General features: G+C 38.9%; 1 protein-coding gene across 11 annotated transcripts in view; it reads left to right on the top strand.

Annotated features, from left to right (window-relative positions):
* EHBP1 (EH domain binding protein 1) overlaps positions 1 to 15,851 on the top strand; it is a 273,433-nt gene that overhangs the window by 215,028 nt on the left and 42,554 nt on the right. For all 11 annotated transcript variants that reach the window (XM_083495129.1, XM_083495124.1, XM_083495130.1 and 8 more), the window contains 4 exons: positions 281 to 408; positions 3,329 to 3,467; positions 3,634 to 3,740; positions 6,457 to 6,580. In XM_083495129.1, coding sequence (XP_083351255.1) covers positions 281 to 408; positions 3,329 to 3,467; positions 3,634 to 3,740; positions 6,457 to 6,580 — 498 coding nt within the window. The remainder of the gene's footprint in view (positions 1 to 280; positions 409 to 3,328; positions 3,468 to 3,633; positions 3,741 to 6,456; positions 6,581 to 15,851) is intronic.

The raw sequence follows: 15,851 nt of genomic DNA, 5'->3' as shown, positions 1-15,851 counted from the left end.
TGACCAATACATTATGGGCCACCCTGTAAAAAGTATAGTTTAAATAACTGTATGGCAAGGACATGGGGAAGAGAGGCATCAAGAATCACATTTGTAGCCTAGAGTCAAATTATTGTATTCCATTTCCAAATCAGTTGCACTTTAGAGGTTATAAACAGCAATCCAAATGTAATCTCTTCAATTGATACATTGTTATAATGACTCCACATCTAAATACTCCCCTCTTTGTCTCTGTGTGTGTGTGCGCGTGTGCGTTATGTTGTGGTGTTTGCATATTTAGCTGAACAGAGCAGCAAGTTGGTGGACTGGAAGCTGAAGAAGCTCCTGGAAGCTCAGCCACAGGTGGCAAATTCACTTTCCAGTGCTGCTCAGAAAGCAGGCATTGATAGCCCAGAGCAAGAGTTTAAGGTAAGTTTTGGCTGAGCTACTGTCTTAGTACTTGAGGCTTCTGGATTCTGTTAATGGTTATGTCTGTACAGATGTATGAGAAGATATGCATTTTAACACTTGCCTTTTGTTTTAACAGTGTGTGTCCTCTTATGGGTGGTGCTTGGTTGTACAACAAGTGATTGCTCAATTGGGCCACTGTATCACAATCTAGTTAGGCATTCTTTATTTCAACTAGTCATTTTAAATTTATGTAAGTGCAGGAAGTAAAGTACATTGCATGATCCGTACTGAAGTCAGTTCTCTCATCTACATAGATGTGAACAGGGCCTTCCTTTAATCTCTTTTAACTAGTGTGTTTTTTTCGGTCGGTATGACATACCATCACCTCCTTTTCCCCTGCCACCATCTTATGGCTGCCACTTGCCCCCCCCCCATTCACTCCCCGCACCTTTGCCGCTTCCTCCTCTTCCTCCATCACTGCTGCTTCCATGGCTGCAGGCACAGCCTCCCAGGGCTGCTTGGGTGCAACCCAAGGTTCCTGCTGGTGGTCGTCAGGCACCTTCTCGGAAGGCGCTTTGTCATTCGCAAGGGTCGTGCCAAAGCAACTGCGGGAGGCTGTGCCACTGGAAGCAGCAGCGACGGAGGAGGAGGAGGAAGCAGCCAAAGAGCAGGGAGGGGCGGTCGGGGTCGGGGAAGCAGTGGTGGGAGTGGTGGGGGGTCATGGTGCGTACCAACACCTATTTTTCTTTTTTAAAAATACTGCTTTTAACGATTAACAGTTGGGTTTTGCTATATTGAAGTCAAACTATTATATAAACCCACATACGTTTCTTAAAGATTTGTGCCACGTAGTGTAGGTAGTGCAGTGCATTTTGGGTTGGGTTGCTTATTTTCTACCTAGACATAAGTAGATAGATACAATATATGTAAAGGTGCATCTTACTCTCTTCATTAGGTCACAACTGTTACTAGTAAGTGAAAAGATTTTTATGCCTATGGGGCAGTTCCACTTATGTATAACTTTTCACCCACCTGCAGACTGTGGGTGTATACACTGCTGACTGAAAGGATTTCCTCCCCAGATACAGAGATGCTTTGAAGTCCCAAAACAATGACTTTCATTGCTTTTTCCTTTACACTGTCGGTTCCGATAAATTGGTGATGAAAGTGTGTGGCAGCAGCAGAGGACTTTCAGTCTCTATCTTTGAACAAAGGGAAGCTTGGATCAAGTCTGATTTTTTGCGTTCAATTTAGCTTTCTGCAGTGGATTTAATGCAAAATGAAGCTGGCCTCAGAATAATACAATGGATTGAAAAGGCTAACTGAATTAGTGGGCTTAGAGGAATACATTTGTAAAGTGGCAGAAGTCCCCAGTCATAAAAAGGCTTCTTAAAATGGGATTTGCTGGCTAATCGCACTGATATTTTAGCATGTTGCCAGGCCTAAAAAATTAGCCATGTTTGTTTATTTTGGTAAAGACCTGCGTTTTGACTGTCAGATGGCTATTGTATGAAGAGCTGGAAGAGATCCTTTTCTCAGAAAAGCAAAATCATAGCTGCTTGATTGTTGAAAAAACAAATCTAGCATAAGTGATGCTTTATAGAAATAAGAGTTAACTCAACAAATGGCACACCAACCCCCTCTATTAGGTCAATATGATTTTGTTAATGTGACAAAAATGGTATTGCATGCTCTAAATACACATTTTTTTTATTAATTGGGTGTGCTTTATTTTCTTTGTTTAAGTTGCTGCAACGAAAAGGGTAGCCGGGTCTAAACACTTTTCTAATATTGTAAGAAATAATACATGGTGTCCATCTGTTCTGTTAAAGCTTTCAGCAACGAGTTGGATTTGTGTTCTTAATAAAATGCAGTTTACACATTTATAAATGAGGCATTCTGTGTTTGTGGAAAAGGATAAACTGTTACCTTCCCTGGAGGATTCTGTATCCCAGGCCTCCTTGAGGCTAGAGAATAGGCCGTTGGAGAACTCCCTCATTACCAATTGTCTCAATGCAGAGGAAGGGCAAAGTCTTGGTAGCTTTTGATAACCAGTTTCAGCATTCAGCAGGCTTAGCTATTAGTCATGCATCTTAGCCTTTCCCTATTTACTTTCAAAACACTTAATAAAAATAATAATAGATTAGGTATAAAATGAAATATTTGTTTGGTACACAGCACCTCGTATCTGCAGTTTCCACACACTGCTGTGGTTTAGTCTTCTGGGATATTTTGTGTTGATAGACCCATTTGAATTTGTTACCAACATTAACATAGGAAGCTCTGGGAAACGATAATTGTAGCTTCCTTAGCTGCAAAGGGCTTACTTACAAATCTGGATTCAGAAAGTTATAGCTGATGAAATGCAGTTCATTGGGGTAGTATTATAATCCCACCTTTTATCCTTCATCCAGCATTAGTTATTTATCTCAATGGGCATAAAATTAGAAACGAGTTCTTCTTGTCATACAAGTCTGTGGGTCCATTCAGGATGACAGAATTCTTTACCAGGGCAAGCAGTGTATGGAGAAGACTAGAGCCACTCGGCTATTTTAAGTGACAGGTGATGTTCAGGGGTATACACACTGCTGTGTAGTCCAATGTACACCATGCTCAGGGAATCCAAATTGAGGAAGAGTGATCTTTGTTTAAACTCTGCTTTGTTCAAAGTTACATTTGATGCCGTTAACTGATTTTGGTGTCTAGCAGCAGAACCCTGGCTGAAGTTGCCATATTAATAACCCAAGGGGTTTGTTTTGCCAAAACCTCTTTTCTTGGGCTCAGCACTTATTTCTGGTTCCTGATGTCATTTTTATCTAACACAAACAGTATTTTTCTCTCTCCACATATTCTCTTTTGTTGAAATATTTATTTTTCATTTGTAACTCCATATTTATAAACAAAAGAATTTGATGTACAGTTCTGGTTTTTCTGGCAGAATGAGACAGAAGAACATCGTGCTGAGCGATTACAAAAAGCAACAGAATGTTTTAGAAATCCTGTTGTGTTCAGCAAGGACTCCACAGTCAGAAAAACTCGGCTTCAGTCATTCAGTCAATATGTTGAAAACAGACCAGGTAGGCAAAAATGTTCTGAAAAGCTGTCCTCCCACCCCCAATCTTATGATTTAATAATATTTAACAATAAATATATTAAAAACCAGATAATGTAAGCCCACATTTCAATACACAAATATCAAGTATTATAATAATTTTACATGTCTTTCCTCTCTTTTTTTCCAAGAGATGAAAAGGCAGAGATCAATACAGGAAGATACAAAGAGAGGAAATGAGGAGAAGGCAGCGATAACTGAAACTCAGAGGAAGCCATCAGAAGATGAAGTGCTTAATGTATATTAATTTTTTTGTCTGGTTTCATGATTGCTGATAATTCTCAACTGTATGTGGAAATAGTGCCTTTATTTGTTAAAATGAGATGTTAGGTTTTCTTAGATGTCAATCTCCAGTGCATTCAAAGCAGAGTGAGAGGGGTGCGCTGTTGAATTAGTCTGCAGCGTGGTGATAATTGTCAGATTAAAAAAAAATGAATTTTTCAGAGTTCCACAGCTCCAGCTTCCTTGAGACATTTCCATCAGGGCACTTCCCATAAAGAGATTCCAGTATTGATCTACCGGGAGGATTTTAATTATTACAATAGCAGATACCGCAGAGCTGCAGTTAGAGGAAAAAGTCACATGAGACCTGCTAGAATTTCTCAGCCAACCCATTTTGTTGGCTTGGGTTAATGGGTGTTCAACCTTTCCATTATCCAGATCAGCCGTGAATTACTAGCTGAATGATGTTTGCATTAATATAATATATATGGTAATTTCTTCACTTAATTAACGGGGAGGTTCAGCTCAGTAGGGGTATGGGCTGATCATGTGTAAAATTGATTTGTGAGGGAAATATTTGATAGACCGCAGGGAGAAAGCTGCTTTTGATGGACAGCTGCGGGACAGAAACAGGAAGAAGAACAAGTTTTGACCTGAATATGTTTTATTTCTGTTTTTTTCCTTCTGCCACCCCTCCCCCTTTTGTTTTTGGTTTTGAGGATTGGTTGTTTTGTTTTTTGGTCTAGAGGTACCACATCATTTTTGCCACTCTTTTTTTACTGCTCTCCACCTTTTGTCTAAATAGTAGTTATTTTTGCTGAGGAGCTCAGTGCCATCTAGATAATGTGAAGTGTTTTAATTCTTACACTGAATGACCACATGTCTAACAATTTGCCAGCTGATAATTTTTTTTATTTAAGAACAGTTGTGCTTTAATAAAGCTGAAGAGGTCTTGCTCAGCAAGTTCATAATATATATGCAAATTGTGCATATGAACTCTGGGGAAGTTTTCATCCTGACACAGCATTCCTTTTAACCTTACAGTATTTTGTACAGTCCTGAGAGCTGTCATTGGCAAGGTTTTGTAATCTTTTCAATTAACTATGAAGAATAGTAGGCAGTTACCTTTCGTTATTGTTCCTCCACCCACATTACTTCTTCCCTTCCTATACTGGAGAGGCTACAACAACCAGTTTGGGGGGATGGGGGTGAGAAAAGTAAAATAGTCCTTCTTTCACAGCCGCTTTTCTTCTTTCTGGTGATGGAGGACTGGTGTCCTATAAATTTGCATGTCTGCCCAGTCCTAAAACAACTACACTGTGCATGAGTTCTGAGAGGTACCACCTTGTGAGCTTTTACTTTTATCACAATTTTCAAAAAATAACTTTGTTTATTGATTCATTTAGCTACTGTTTGAGGAGAAAATAATTTATTGTGGCTGGCTGTCGCATCCAGCAACTAGTAGAGACATGATAAGGAAATAGCATATTTTATCCCTTCCTAAAAATGTAATATCTATATATACATTCCTTTGCAAAAGACAATTGGATTCCCAAAATGAGCTTCTCAGCGCTAACCTGCTCTCAGTGAGTTTTAATTAACATCCTCAAGGAGGCTTATTGGTGATTCCAAAGTACATGTACCTTACTTTTGTATTGCCAAAACAGAACTTCAGTTTCAGCATATGATGACTTAATTACCTTATTTTCTTAAACACTGTTTTAGATATAAATTGCATCCCAGTTGGAACTGAGAGGAATCTTATCTATAGCCCAGTCAGAACCACCATTGGTAGTTTTCATTAGTAGCATTAAAACAATTTTTATAGCTGATAAGTTCAGAACATTTGAGAGATCTGCTGTTTTCTGGCATGGCTTTCAGGATAGCATTAATAACTGGTAATACGTCTTCTTCGTATTTCTTTCTTTCTTGGACAAGCTCTGTTACACTTATATGAAAGATTTGGAAATTTTAAAATGATGTCACTATAAGGTTGGGATGAATGAACCCAAACTAGACTACAGGCTTTTTCTCTTTTTGCAGTGTGGTGGTGGCACCTGAGCATTTATTCAATCATTTTTGTTTCCATTTGTCAGGTTCTTAACAGCATTAATTAGCAATGCTTTTACCACACTCCCAATGTATAGCAATTCAACCAATTTCTGCAGGGGAAACCAGAATACATTTTACTGTTATTTTTGTAGAATAGCACCATTAAAATTTGCACAAGGGATAGATACACAAAGAAAAGAATGGTATTGATGGTTGTTGGGATTTTTTGTTTGTTTCAAATCCCAAATCTTTATATATTTAGCAGTAGATTCCCTGGCTAAAAAATTGGCTATGTAGGATGAAATAAAATTTGAGGAGTATCCCCCCCATTGTAGCCGAAAAAGCAGCTTTATAGGTTAGACCTATGGTGTATTAAACACTTTGATTCTTTTCTGAGATAATCTATAATAATCTATAGCAGCACAGGTTTAAAAGAAAAATTGTATAGAAATTCAAAAGTTAGCAAAGAGATTTCAAACTTTAAAACTAACTTTCAGTAAGTGATTTTAATGGGACGCACCTCATAATGAAATTTGGCAGATGGTTGAGATTTATGAATTGTGTTTCCTGGTTTGGTAGTAAGCATGATATTTAGGTAAGTGCCTTACTAAGTGTTTCTGGAAAGGAAAAATGCAACTTAACAAGTGATGTCTTTTCTTGTTGTTTGTTCTCTTTAACAGAAAGGGTTCAAAGACACCAGTCAGTATGTTGTAGGAGAATTGGCAGCACTAGAGAATGAGCAAAAGCAAATTGACACCCGTGCCGCGCTGGTGGAGAAGCGCCTTCGCTATCTCATGGACACAGGTACGGTGCCCAATTACACTGTAAACAGTTTTGGCAAATTGAGCGTTCACAAACTCTTATAGAGTTTTGGAAGTGTGAATCTTTGAAGCTTGAATGTTCAGCAAAACTGCCTTGAAAATAAAAAGGCTGCGATTTGCAGCCACCTCTCTGGGCCCTGGTGATAAGAGTGCCTTCATGGGAAGTGATAACTTGCCCTGATACCGTGTGAGCCAGCACTATTGAACAGTGTGCTCATCCATGCAGAGTTGGAATACACATCTGTGCCTCATTGATATGCCACTGCTAAAAAAGAGAGAGGGAGAGAGAGAGTAAGATCTTCACTGTTCTACTGATTCAGTGTGGGGAGGAGGGGGGAGATTTGGCCAGTTAAAGCCTTGTACCACATGAAACAGAGCACAGTATAGGGGGAAGGCTCCACTGTCTAGATCACTGAAATTTGAGAATACTATCTGGTTACTGACGTGCCACAATTATTATTTTTTCAGGATGGCAGGTTGGGATTTTTCTTTAAGTGTATAATGCTTTGCGTTGCTGCTGCAGTCAAAAAGGATTAAAGCATATAGTTGGGATTTTATGAACGGTGGTGTTGTGATGAGATCCAACCCACTATATATCCGATGGGTTTTTAAATACTGGTTGTTGCCAGCCATGAATTGTGGTGGGGAGGAAGGAAGGAGATTCACTAGTATCCTATGCTTTGAAGCAAAGAATGGTCTGGTGTTGGAAAAAATAAATAATGCTCAGTGGAAGGAAATGTATTTGTCTCACAGCACATGCGACTGTACAGCTAGTATCACCCCAGGCTAATGTTAGTGCCGTCTTACAAGTCTGACTTTACACTGGAACGCCATACATTCCCTTAGCTAACAAAAAATCTAGTGAACTAAAAATGTAGTTAACTATAGTTAGCTAAATATCCAGGCAGATGCTGTTATTAATTTACATTGTGTTAAGGTTCAAGGCATTGTGTCAAGTATACTAAATCAACAATGATAATCAGATTAAAAGACAGTATATACCCTCATATATATGCATTTTTGGTTTTCTGTTCATTACCTAGCCAACTCCTGTTTGTACTTTAAAAAAATGAAAGTGATAAATATATCCAAGTATGAAATAAATTTAGAATAAATTTTGTTTCAATATATCTAAGTCTGGAAAATGTATTATCTATTTTTCTGGTAATAGCCATAATGATATACATTTGATTTTTTTCTAGTATTCTTTATCTTTTTGTTGTTATTGGAGAGTAAATTATATTTACTTGCTAACAAAAAAAAAATGAGACAAATGATAGCATTAGTGGGAAAACCACCTCTCATTGTATCTATTATCAGAAGAGTAGATAATATATTTTTCAGACTTTGATATATTGCAAAAAGTTTCTTCTAAATTTATTTCACATTCTTACCATGTATGGAATATATATTTATCACTTTTATACATATATTTTTAAAAATAACAAACATGAGTTGGCTAGGTATTGACTAGAAAACCAAAAATGCATCTATGTGAGGGCATAGGCTGTCTTTTCATATCATAATAGTATTTGATTTTATATACTTCACATAGTGCCTGGAACATTTACACAGTATATAAAGGGAATGTTAGTGATTATTGCTATACACAGAGCAATCCACACCTCTTCCACTTAGATGTGATACACATGGCAGTACTATAAGAAATATTGGTTAACACTAACTCGATTTGGTACTGTGCAAACTTTCTTAAATACTTAAGTAATATATGTATTGTATAGCCAGCTTGCTAAATGCTTGGAAATATTTTCTTACTTCAGTTAAAATGTTTGTTAAACCTCTTTGTCTGCAGTTAAGACCTCCATATTTAAAATAAATATTCTGAGGGCTTTTTTTATTATTATTCTTTGAGTTTTTCAAAACGTGATCAGTCCAGATAAAGTGAGAGGATTTCAAAGACCACCTCCCTTTGCTGCCAATATCCTATTTGTCTTCATGTCAGAATCCCTACAGCACTACCAATGGTTACTTATATACTGGTACTTCAGGAAGGTAAATTGCATTTCCATGCGCTCTGTCTTCCGTCATGGACCTCCGTGCGCCAGTAGCGATTTAGTCATGCTGGCCGCATCATGACACTTGGAGGGTCTGTGGTCGCCTGCCCTACTTCAGGGTAAACAAAGCTGGTGGTGTTTTTCCATTCCTCTTGTTAGTTCCTCCACTCTTTTGAGTTTCCTTTTTTCTCGTTAGATCTTCATTGGTGTGGGAAATCCTAGACAATTCTTTTCTTCCTTCTGCTACTCCAAAATGAGACATTCCTCAAATTTAATTAAATGGCTGTTCTGGCCAGTTATCATTTATTTCACAGAAGATTCACCTTGTTCCTTGTTCAAAAAGACAAAAATACCCAACTTCATATGATGCGTATATAAAACACCAGCTTCTTATAAATACATTTTCTATGTTTGTGGAGAAATTTCTTGGCTATCAATGTGAATAGGAGGCCCAGGACCAGATTTAGGCCCCATCTGCACTTTACCTTTAAACCAATAACTTGCTGCTTTGCTTGGTTTCCATGAAGAATCCTGGGAACTGCAGTTCAACAAGGGTGCTGAGAGTTGCTGAGAAAGGCCTCACAAAGCTACAATTCCCTGGGAAGAGGGGTTGACTGTTAAACCACTCTGAGAATTATCACTCTGTAAGCAGGGGAATAGCTGGCCTCCTAACAACTCTCTGCACCCTTCACAAACTACATTTTCTTTGGGGGAAAGTGACGTGATACTGCTTTCAGCATATGGTACAGACGGGACCTAAGACAAGCGCTACAATCCAGGGGCTCTTTAGGTGTGTTTCATCCACATATACCCACTGAGTTGACGATAATGGAAAAGCTAGGTCATGCAAGAATTCAGTGTGGGTGTAAATGCCCTTACAGACTTTTGATCAAACCTCACAAGACATCTGAAATTCCTGCACTGAAATGTCAAGTTTTCTTTAACATAATATTTTCCTTACAATCAAGTTGACTAATAATGTTTGAAAATACAGTACCCTAGTTCAGCAAGTCTGGTTTCTGTTCATATTTGTTGTAACCATGCCTTTTAACGATTCCCATTGACTCCAAAGACCTATTGCTTCTGAAATTGATCCATAAGGGAGGCTCTCTATGTAATAGAAGATTATTATGGAGTTTTCCTCACTAGGATAGTAGGTGATGGGCTTTCAGTCTTGCATCTCCACACCTATCCAAAACACAACACAACATCACAATAATCTGTAATGTCAATTGATTATCAGGTGGATTTGAGTTAAGCAATAACACTTTTCTGAAAGGTGTTAAAAATAGAAATAATTAAAATTACATGTGAGTGATCTGCCTTTGAATTTTGATCATGTTCATTTGTGAGCTGTAAGTTGTGTAACTGGTTGAACATATTTATATTTTCATCATAATAATTCTTTCCATTTGCTTCTTCCCTGCCCCCATATGTGACCCAGAAAGGGTCATTCATTTTGTTAAACTTTAAAATTGGAACGTCTTAAGAATAAGAAGGAAATGGTACTTCAGGGACAATAATAGTGTAATGTGCAGTCATAGTTTGTATAGCTGCCATTTTTTAATCAGTGTAATTGGCAGAATAATCACCTCAAATTGTTGATTAATTATTACAGGTGAAATTTAATTGATGAGGTAATTAATCTGTGAGGCTGAAACTATTTAAGGCATTGTGTTACTCCAAGGATTTGTTACTCCAAGCAAGAATGAAAAAAAATGAGTTTCCTTTTAACCATGTCTTCTAGCTAAATACAGGCAGCAACCATTTTGCATAGGGGTTCTGTTTCTGCCCCACCGGGCTTTGGTGGAGTGGATATAAGCCTGGCCTGCCCCAATCCCCCCGTTACAAAATCCCTCTTTCTGTTCCAAAAGGACCTGTGTGTCAGCAGTCAGGTGTCAATTGGACATGAGCAACATGGTTGCTGCCTGTAGTATTAAATTATGAACTGGCTTACGGCCCCTTCTGCACACTTCAAAAACTAACTATTTTGAGGTTTCTGTGATATGCATATTTATTTGAAGTGATTAATCAGGTGGCTAAAAATGATTAATCATCTAAAACAATTTATCCAGTTTTAATGGCTATCCACATAGGACAAATATAGGCAACCATTTGCAAAGTGCTCCTCCACAATGGTGTGCTTTGGCATTACAATTTATAACATTGCATGGATAAGTCATAATAATAACATTAAAGGTAAAGGGACCCCTGACCATTAGGTCCAGTCGTGACCGACTCTGGGGTTGCGGTGCTCATCTCGCTTTATTGGTCGATGGAGCCAGTGTACAGCTTCCGGGTCATGTGGCCAGCATGACTAAGCCGCTTCTGGCAAACCGGAGCAGTGCACGGAAACACTGTTTACCTTCCCGCCGGAGCGGTACCTATTTATCTACTTGCACTTTGACGTGCTTTTGAACTGCTAGGTTGGCAGGAGCAGGGACTGAGCAACAGGAGTTCACCACGTCGCGGGAATTCGAACCGCCGACCTTCTGATCGGCAAGTCCTAGGCTCTGTGGTTTAACCCACAGCACCACCCACGTCCCTAAGAATAACATTAGTACTCTCCTATTTCCATAGATTTCTGACCTTTTTACAGACTATTTTATTTATTTATTATTATTAAAGTTTTATCCTGCCTTTCCCCCAAAATATCCCAGGGAGGCAAACAATTGAGTAGTAAAACTAATATGATTACGTATACACTATGATAAGTTACCATTTAGTGAAAGATCATCTCCTTTAGGGACAAGATGTTAAAAAGTACCGTGGTGTGTGTATGCTTGCGGGTAAGGATTTAAATGTATTGTAAGGATGCTGAAAAGGTAATGAAGAACCACTACTATAAAAGCAGGTGATGTACTATCAGTGCAGCAGGCCTAGGGAACCTTTTTGGCCCAGTGGGCCAAATTGTTATCTGCCTCTCCTCCCAAGACAACCCAGCCGTCAAAATCCCTTGCTCGGTGCTTCCCAAGCACTGAACTCCAGCTGGTTGTTGAGCCCTAGGAAACAGGGGCAGTCCTTCAGTGGGGTTCTTCGCCTCAGGCAGCAAATCTGAGCGCCACTCTCATCACTGCCAGTCATGCCAGGGTTTTGCTCCTGCTGCCACCCTGACACCATTGCCCTCATTGCTCTCAGGCTGCAGTTGCAGTGGCAGAGCCAGTGGTAGCAGGGAGGCAGGGGCCTTGATCTGGGGGGGGGGGGATGTGGAGCATTTTGCCTATAGCAGCAAAACATCTCAGGCCAGCCCTGCTAGGAAACCACAGTGCAAATGGGCGGTGGGTTCAAGCCTGCTTTCTGCAGGGATTGGCTGAGCAGTTGAGTTTGAGGAAGTGGTTTGCATTGGAAGCACTGCAAAAATGGAGGGCAAAAGCTTCGTTTTCGCCCTTCCTACTTTTGGCTCAAGGTGCGCTGCAACTGCCCATATGGTATCTGGCTTTCAAGTAGGTGGAGGTGGTTTGGGGAAAATTGGGACCCTTGCTTGTAGAACTTTTTCCTACTTATTCCAGACAAATTGAGACAAACCTGTTTTGATTGGGATAAAACAGGATTAGGATAAAAAAAGTCTTTTTTATAGTGAATAAATGTCTTAAGTGACATTTAGTGTCACTAAGTGATCACTATTTTTTTTAATCTGATATATGTCATTGTTAAATATAGTAAACATTTAACAATTTCATAAGTGTGAAAGATAATTTTTAAAAAGCAAATTCTAGGCTTAGAAATCATTTTAGTGGCCACTGTCAATTCATTTTGTCTTTTCCCCCACTACATATTCCTCCAAACTGTCACTAAAATAAACAGCGTTTTTTTAAGTTCCCCTAATTAATTATAATTTCCTTTTCAGCCAGTTGCCAAGTTGTATATTATATATAAAATTCTATATGATGCAATTGAATCATTGAACATTTTTATAGTACTGCATTAATACAATAAAACAAAAAAGCCACATTTGCACAAAACCTGTGCTTCTGCTGATTGAACACTGATTGTAAATATAATTGAATTAACAGCGCACTAAAATAAATATAGACAAAATAAATATAGACAAGAGAATCTAGTGAAAGCTTCTGTAATGTTTTAGATTAATAGGCATACAGAATTCTTCACATTTTTTATTATGTTGTCCCTAGATGAATTCAAAGTAATTGGGGTGGTTAATTTTATTTACACAGAGCCGTTCACAGCGCATTAAATAATAGAGATAATTGAACAAGAATTGTCAAGTGTGTACTGATATCAGACATATTACAGAAGGGAATGTGCATAAAACTTCATTTCTATGCAGCCATTGTTTATGGTAATTAAGTACACAGATTTATCCCTTGGTTGCCTTCCAAGCTTATGGCAACTGCTATTGTTGTGCTCCATTAATATGTAATCAGGAAATAGTTTAATTTTCTAATCTGCAGTTTGAGAATTCACTTTCTAACAACTCTTAATTACTGCATTGCCCTAATGATGCTCATGGTTATGAAAATTGAACCAATAAACTCAGTAGAAGAAGCCAGAGGGGATTACAATTCCAGAGGTGGTGCTTACTTAATAAACTTGTTATGCCTTCACCAGAGGGAGCTCAGTGTCCTTCAGAAGCATCTAATTTTATATTTTAGAATGTTATGTGTTTGCCATATAAAGAGTTAACACAAAAGATGGTGGGAGGACAGCTCTGTTGTAAAAATGTTTATTCACTAGAGAGAATAAGATCTTTGATGGTATCGCTATTTTGGAATATTTCAAACTCTTTGCTACCGGTAATTCAAAGTTCAGTTTAAATTCAGTTTTTTAAAAAATATTTCTTTCTTGTCCAACTAGTGTTTATTTTTCTTAAGTAGACTCTAAATACAAGCACTTATGAATGAATCATACCTAATGCAGATGCAACAACCTGCGTGCAGCACTAAACACGCATGCTTCCTATTAACCATGCTTAGGACTTCAAGCAAACATATTTTCTTGGACATCATCCAGACCTGCTTCACTTTCCACAAGGCATTTTGATTAGTATCCAGTTAATTCTTCCACTTTTCCATCTGTGATTTTTATCTCTCTCTCTCTCTCTCTCTCTCTATATATATATATACAGTATACAACTGTAGTTCCATGGATAGTAAATAAGTCACTCCTGTATTATGCCAGCTATAATCAAGATATTAAATCCTTTTAGCCTGTGCCTAAAGGATCAAGAAAGTAAAGTACCATGTGGGCAATTTGAAAGGTCAACATTTCCCAAGGTTACCAGGGTGCTTTATTTGTGCCTAGAATGGGAAAAGTATGCAGTATCTGATACAGCTGTGGGAACACTGTGTAAACAATTCTTTTAAAATATTACCTGAATGGTTATAGCCATTCTAATTTAGAGGTCTTCTTAACATATTGAGGGCTTTTTCCTTAAGAAAATAAGTTACCCTTTCCCTCCTGTGTATGCACAAAGAGGGGTAGGATTACTGTCCCTTATCTAGTGTTTCACGAATTCCTTTCTCCCGTTCCCTTCCTTGTCACTACAGCTTGTTACACTTTGGGCCCAACAAGGCAGGGAAACACTGCAAGCATGTGTGCAGGCATGCGCCTTGCCTCTGCGATTGAGGGGTCCAGGACCGTGCAATGTCAGCATGCCCATAGTGTGCATTCATGACATCAGCAGGCCCTGTGGCGTGGTTGCGGCGTGTGCACACCCCCCACAGCGTGCTGACACCACTCACTCATGCTGTGGGGCGTGCTGACATGTCATGAGGAGGCCCCGCGGCTTGCGTGCATGATGCCAGCACACCCTGCAGTGTGTGCACATGTGCCACCACAAAACTTCAGGGACGGTCCCTTCGTTGAAATTTTTGGGAGACCCTTGGCCCCCCCGGCCCTCCCCATTCAGTGCCAGTGCATGCGTGTTAAAGTAGCATGCAATTTTAAAATACATTTGTTTTCTTTAACACAATACTAAAAAACCACTTTATAACATGATTTCATGCTGAATGTTTCTTTTGAGACTTAAGAGAAGGGGCCTTAATTAGAACTGAAACATTTCAGGCACAGTGAATGGTCTGGAAGTGCCTGATTCTGAGGCATTATTGAGCCTGAGCAGGTGTGAACCAGTTTGGTCTCTGAGATAGAAGCCCTCTGGGATTTCACAGATAAACAGAATAGAACTAGAATTATTATTGTCATGATAATATCATTAAAGGGTTGAGTCCAGACTTCACTTTTCATGGATGGAAAAGTTCCTCCCACCCACAAACATGTTTTGATTCTGTTGGCAGGCAGGAGGTGACTGTTGATTCAACACTCCCTCTGCAGCCCTAGCCACACTTCCCACACTATTCTGGGTGGAAGAAAGTCTTTATTTGATAGTAAATGTTGGCTGATGATGCTTTCAAATTAGCTCATGCCTCAATGACAATTCTTGTTTTATATGGTTTTTATAAGATAAGATGGTTGCAAATGAGGCTAATAGCTGTTGATACCAGGTAGTAGGACATAATGGTCTGTTTTATCTGCTATTGTTTTGTTATTACATTGCTAGAAGATATTTTGAATTAATTAATATTAATTTTGAATTAATACCAGGCTGAGTGAATGGGCAGTAGAATGGCAAATGCAATTCAATGTTATCAAGTGTATGTTGGAGCATGTTGAAATATGTATGTTAGAGCAAAAAACCTTAATTTCAGGTACAGGCTCATGGGATTTGAACTAGAGGAGACAGACCAGGAGTGAGACCTTTGGGTCTTAGTTGATAACTCGATGAAGATGTCAAGCCAGTGTGTGGTGGCCATGAAAAAAGCAAATTCCATGCTGGGCACCATTAGGAAAGGAATTGAAAACAGAACTGCAGGTATAATGATGCCATTATACAAATCTATGGTGAGACAGCATTTGGAGTACTACGTACATTTCTGGTTGCCTCATCCCAAAAAGAATACAGATCCGCTAACCCAGAAATATTACCTCGGGTTAAGAACTTTGCTTCAGGATGAGAACAGAAATCGTGCGGCAGCGGTGCAGCGGCAGCGGGAGGCCCCATTAGCTAAAGTGGTGCTTCAGGTTAAGAACATTTTCAGGTTAAGAACAGACCTCCAGAACGAATTAAGTACGTAACCAGAGGTACCACTCTATTGTAGAATTGGAAAAGGTTACGGAAAGGGTCATCAAGATGATCGAGTGGTTGAGGCAACTCCCCTGGTTGCAACATTTGGGACTTTTTAGTTTAGAGAAAAGGCAAGTAAGAGACAACATGATAGACTT

The sequence above is a fragment of the Podarcis liolepis genome (assembly GCF_965112155.1).
Source record: "Podarcis liolepis genome assembly, chromosome: 3".
NCBI lineage: Eukaryota > Metazoa > Chordata > Lepidosauria > Squamata > Lacertidae > Podarcis > Podarcis liolepis.
This window is presented reverse-complemented; position numbering and strand designations above follow the sequence as displayed.